General features: G+C 26.8%; 1 protein-coding gene across 1 annotated transcript in view; it reads right to left on the bottom strand.

Moving 5' to 3' along the window:
* Positions 1-543: 543 nt before the first annotated feature.
* Positions 544-6,507, bottom strand: part of LOC107065114 (Chondrocyte-derived ezrin-like domain containing protein) — a 31,229-nt gene continuing 25,265 nt past the window's right edge. Inside the window, 10 exon segments of the mRNA XM_015318484.2 lie at positions 544-2,189; positions 2,270-2,529; positions 2,626-2,783; positions 2,878-2,999; positions 3,196-3,350; positions 3,437-3,577; positions 3,675-3,784; positions 3,936-4,311; positions 4,398-4,487; positions 4,717-4,922. Of these exon segments, the coding sequence (XP_015173970.2) occupies positions 2,150-2,189; positions 2,270-2,529; positions 2,626-2,783; positions 2,878-2,999; positions 3,196-3,350; positions 3,437-3,577; positions 3,675-3,784; positions 3,936-4,311; positions 4,398-4,487; positions 4,717-4,922 (1,658 nt within the window). The 3' untranslated portion in view covers positions 544-2,149.

Here is a 6,507-nt window from a genome sequence, read left to right as displayed (position 1 = left end):
CTAAAGCGGAACATATGTACTATCATGTTTAGTATTTAATACTTTCTGAGTAGATGATAATTATCACGTTATTGAATATTTATGTCAGTATTTCTCTCTATGTAATCTATATGTATCTATTTAATTTTATGTAATATGTGTGCAATAATAATAACAATAACAACAACAACAACAACAACAATAAAATACGTAAACGTTCGAAGATAAAAATAAAATTACATTTATATAGATTTCAAATGACTACATTCGAGAAACTCATTAACATTGTGGTTTTAATTTCTAAAAACATCTTAGGATACATAAATAAACAACACGATACACAGGAATTGAATCTTTCTCACGATTGTCACTGTAAAGATTTATATGCACTTCAAGTAAATAGACTATAAAACGAGCAATGGTAATTAAAATGTTTTATATCAGGAACAATGGGAAACCGTTTCCGTTCGGACTTCATTTAATACTTCTTAATGTTGTATCTTTTTTTTTTTTTTTAAATACATCATTTTATCAAAATAGGTGATTATCGACACAACAAATATATAATTGGTCTATAAGATTTATTATATTATATGGCTACAATAGTACATATATCAGTATTGGTCGCACGAATATCTATGTTATTTGTTTATTCGTAAATGATATATTGTTTGATTTAGATATTAAAAAAAAAAAACAAAAAAATCATTTTATCCATTGAATCATAAATATACGAATATAACATCATCATCATCATCAACATATGAAATCGTAAAAATAAATTACACGCATGTTTCATGGAATATAATTAAATATAGAAAAAAAAAATGCCAAGATTGTCAAATCTTTCTTTAATATTAAATAATTCGCTTTTCATTGTAGCTTTCAATCACGCTAATAATTGCATTATTTAAAAAATAGTAAACATCTTAATACGTAGCAAAATTATTGTCTTTTCAAAGATATCAATAACTTAGATTATATATATATATATATTAGTAGACTAGCCTATAAAAAAAGAGTCCAATATAATTTTTAATATTTAATTTGTCAATGCTAATATCAGAACTTCATTGCGATAATATTTTAACGAATTTTCGAAAAAATCTTCATAAAAATGCATTTCTCTTTCTCTTTCTCTTTTTTTTTTTTTTTCCGTAAGAGTATGTTATTCAATTTTGGCATATATTATTTCTACAGGATGAACCAAAAAATTCCATGGACTCTAAATAAAACAAAAACTAAGAATATTGAAATAGTACGAGAGACAATTTTCGAGTAAATTGAAATTGAAAATCAATCTGATTTATTTTTTTGTATAATAAAGTTTAGCTCATCCTGTATGTGCACATATTTACTCATATCATACAAAACTATCATTCTTTTGTAGTAACTGATTTTATAACAATTATATTTAGCTGCTATTTAATACTCCACATAAATTGTAATTATCACACTTACGAAGGGAACATTTTTAACATAATAAAAATGCTCACGTATTATAACTATTTGTAATATTATATTATGAATTTATTTGCATGTAATTAATAAAGGCAATCCTCTAAGGATGCATTAATATAATAATAATAATAATACGAAATTAAATATAAATGAGATAATTTTGAATTATCTAATATCGATACATCTTATTTTTTGTTATCTCGTTAAGATATTACATAATATATTTATTGATTTTTTTTTTATTATTGTACTATTTATTTACCTGCTTAATTCCAATACTTTTTTGAATATTATTGCGATTGAAATGTTTGAGTAAGGCAGTAATATTTGATTTTTTTTTTAAATCTATAATATAAGGAATTACTAATTTTATAAATTATTTTACTAGAAGTTTATTTAATTATACGTCGTTAATCATTTTTACTATCTTGCAATATACTTCAACAATAAAGCAACGAAAATAAAAACTAAATAGAAATTTGCAGAGTTACAAATCGTCTTTTTTTTATCCTTCCCAAATGTAAATAAAGAGAATGTAATGTATTTCAAATGAATATTCCGATCTTTCTTTCTTTCTTTCTTCATTATACACTAAAAACAAAATTAAATGCTGTTCTTGTATCCGTCAACGGTATCATCAACAAAGATATGTCATAAATGAAAAATAATATTTAACATTTTTCTTTTTTTTCTCGTTTCGACTGTATATTTAGCTCTGTTCAGTTGCACTTCTAATTACAACCATCCATCTATAATAAAAATCAATGACATAAGATGTTAATTAAATAAAGTTTTTTAATAAAAAAAAAAAGACGATGAAATAACTTACCGTCCAAATGTATAATCACTCTCAGCTCTAAAGAAATATACGTGACTTTTAAATTGAAGCTTAAATACAAAATCTTTATTTATACCGTCTATTTCCGACGGTGTCGATACTGTATATCCCAATAAAGGTAAGCTTGCTAATGGGAAATCATCTTGATGTGATTTATAGAAAAATAAGCAGAAACTAGTAAACACTACCCATAACTTTTGCCAACCATTACTGTTCTTGAATTTCCGTAATAGAAATCCACTAAGTTGGTTCTACAATAATAAGATTCATCAATTATTTGAAACTCAAGTTGAATTTATTGTATTTTAAAAAGATTCATATATCTGTATAGGTGAATTTAAGTTTACCTGAAATGCACGTAATTGGTCAACGTAACTAATACTAGTACTTCGATGCCAACACACGTGAACGGTCGTGTTACTGCGTTGAGAAGCCTTCGCACCTCCGCAACTTCCTCTCTCTGCTTCTAATCCCATATTGTCTCCCACTTCGTCAGTAGAACCTGCTAATAATAATTGAACGATCAGAGGATTTCATTTCAGTATTAATCAAATTAATCCATTAAACATAATTGTCGTCATGATTTCTTAATAACTTACATGATTTTAAACTCAAATACGGTAGCTTCGCATCTTGTGCATCAGCATCGGCAATAGTTATATTTAAATCTTCTATCCATCGTTCTTTATCTCCTTCGTTATATGCTGCTACTGTTAAGGATCTATTATAATAGATTATTTATAAGGTATATATTTGAAATTAAATAAGTAAAATGTTATATTATTAATCACCCGAATAATCTCAACCTCAAATTGAAAAAAAAAATAGTTGCAACAAAAGTCTTGCTTCAGATGAAAGAATTTATTGATTTATCTTCTGATTATAATGTGTAGATAATTTTATTAATAAAAACTTACTGGTTATCATATCCAGTAATAGTAAACACATGATCGATACCAGTCTTATTATCTCCTTCTTGAATCTTCATTCCTTTTACTGGAATTTGACCGTGCACACGAAAACATTGCGTTGGTTGTTGAGTGCGGAATGTATACAGTAATACGTCCGAGAACTATACAATAAAAAATAAATCCTTTTATATAAAGCTGTGTATATTATACAATTTGAATATCAATGTATTCGTATATATATATTTACCAAGAAAAACATTCTTTGTTGAAAACCTTTTCGACTGTACTTTTGTAAACAGCCTTGTCTAATAAATCTTCTACCTTCTTGAAATAAATTATCAAATCCACTAATATCTCTTTGCATTTCGCATAATTGAACTAAATTTTCCTATAATTTGTAAACAATAATAATGTAGTAAAAAAAAAAAAAATACATACATATATATTAATTATTAATAAACAATCAAATATGAAATTATTCTTACTGCTTGATTTATAACTGTAAGACCTTCGAGTAATGTCTCACTGAGTCTATCTCTAGCTGCTAAACAATCTTCAAAATCAGTATGATCTTTTGGATAATGATCTAATAATACTGTTAAAAAAAACAATATATATATATATATCATAAATATCAATGTATATTTAGAAAAGTCATAATAAATAATTCATAGAAGAAGAAGAAAAAAAAAAAAAAGAAAAAAAAGAAGAAAAGAAAAGAAAAAAACAAATAAATAATACATTACTATCAATAATATTGTTGTAATGTAATAACCGTTGCAACGGTTTCAAAAGAAACGACGTTAACGGTAAATAACAATGTTTCTGCGACTCGAAATCCCTGCAGAGTTGATCAAAGCGTCTTGATGTTCGCATTGAATACTCCATTTTCTCGAGAACGGAGATTAAATTTTCAAGATATTGATCGTAAAGAGGTAGGACGTTGAGAAGCGTATTGTATAAAAAATCTCCAATATTATGGCGGGCGTTACTCTCCCATCGTGCTAAACGTGCTTCCATTTCTTGAAGACACGGACCATGGGCATCTGCTAATAACTCTATCAATGAGACAACTACGTCTCCTTCTAACTCTGCTTCCCTGGATACTTCTTCTCTAAACCACTAAAAAAGAAGAAGAAGAAGAAGAAAAATATTAAATAATTCTATAAGGGATTAATTTGTATCGTTGTTTTATTATAAATATTTACCACATTGATAACGTCCAAATCTTTTTTGTACGTTCGTTCTGTCATAAGAAGCTCTTTGGCGATATAATAAACTTTATCGGTTGGCCATCTCTGTAAAAAAAAAAAAAAGGATAATCCATTAATATTAGATAAATTAATAATGTAACATCATAATATGAATATAATATATATATATATATATATATATATTAAATAGTATAAGTATTGTATTAATGTTTTTCTTTATTTTGATGAGTATTTTTTGTTTTACTATTATTATATTATTTAATTTATTATATATTATAATAAATGGATTATTATATTTTATGAAACAACGTACTTTCGTTTTTCGAACTTCTGTATCCTCGATCTCTCCGTTTCGTAAATTTTTAACAGGACTGAGATCAGGTGAATTAACCACACTGACATTGTTCATTTCAGCTACACCATTAGTACGTTTCTCTTGTGATATTTCGGTAGTAAAAACCGAATTATTATTCTCCTGTCGTTGTTTAGTTGACTCATCTTGCGTTTCCCCTTCGACATCTGTAAATAATGAACGGTAAGCAAAGAAAGTACGTAAGGTTTATTTATAAAAAAAAAAAAAAAAAAAAAAAAAAAGGTAGAACAATAAATAAAGAAGAAAAAGAAAGAGTATATTGAGTTTATCAGGAATAAACGCGTAAGTTAAAAAGTGATGAATATTTATTAAATATTGCATGCTACGATGCACCACCCATTCGATCTTATCATTTCCCCCCCCCCGTAATTATTATTAACGCATCACCCTTTTTTTTTTGTTATTGTGCTCAAGGAGAAGTATAGGGGGGTTTGTTATAAAAAGTAAAAAAGAAAAGAAAAAAAAAGAAAAAAAGAAAAAAATAAATAATTAATAAAAACACGTGGAATTTTATACTACGTGTAACATTTGATAGGGGAAAGATTTATGAAAAACGTTTTACTATTTCTAAACAATTTATCACGTACACAAAAAAATAACAAATATCAGTACGTGCAACAACTACATATTTTATTTATTAAATAATAATGGTCTTTACTATAAATAGTAAAGTAATTATATATTCAGCGTACGCATGTATAACTCGTATACGTATACACACATATATATATATATATATATGTTTATAAAAGAGAAGAGAATTTAATTTGAAAGTGTCGAAAGTATGATCGTTGTACATTCAACATAAACTACAATGTGTGTGTGTGTGTGTGCTTTGACATACAAATTGAGAATAACAAAATATCCTTTATACTTCGTGCAATTATTATTATTATTATTTTTTTTTAAATACTGCATGCTTTTTCTTCTTCTTCTTAATTCCTGTTGTCATAGGAGAGACGCGTGCTTTAAATAAATCAATGAGAAAGATCTTTTTTTTTTTTCCTTTTTTTTTTCCTATAAAGCATATACGTGGTGGTCGGTTTTCTAAGGCAACAAAATGAACAAATATGTACGACGGATAAATGGTCCTATGCAAACAAAAGCCATTCTATTGAAATTCTCAACAAATAATAATCGTCCACGAATTTACACTTGTGGTGGTGCATATAACAAATTCCTAAGTATTCTCTTCTTTTTATCTTGTCATTTTATTTTCTTTTCTTTTTTTTTCTTTTTTCTTTTTCCACTCATCCTATGATGATGATGATATGTGCAAATATGTACACCACTTATGAGATTTAAACTCGTGGAGAGTACAAAAGAAAAAAAGAATACAATCAGACGGAAGTGCATATTAGCAAGCGTATATAATTGTATATTGAATCAAAATGAAGATATCAAAAAGAATCAACAATCTTGACAGTTAAGATAGGCATTTTAGGGATTTACTCACACATAGTATTGTCATCCGGTCGACCAACGAATCCGAGAGTGCGATAAAAAGATACGGATATAAACAAAAATAATAGAAGGGAGGAAAAAAGAACTCACGTACCCTTAAGGAAGGATATACACTACTAGTCGCTAACAAAAAAAAAAAAACCTGGGTTTAAAGAATAGAATAGAATAAAATAAAATAGAATAGAATAGAATAGAATAAGTAGTCGGAAGAAGGAAGGTCCACGATGATAACAACGAGAACAATAATAGTAATAATAATAGTTAAAA

Source organism: Polistes dominula, unplaced genomic scaffold, assembly GCF_049000335.1.
Source record: "Polistes dominula isolate Pdom_NZ unplaced genomic scaffold, Pdom_raw_medaka contig_28, whole genome shotgun sequence".
In the NCBI taxonomy this organism is placed as follows: domain Eukaryota; kingdom Metazoa; phylum Arthropoda; class Insecta; order Hymenoptera; family Vespidae; genus Polistes; species Polistes dominula.
This window is presented reverse-complemented; position numbering and strand designations above follow the sequence as displayed.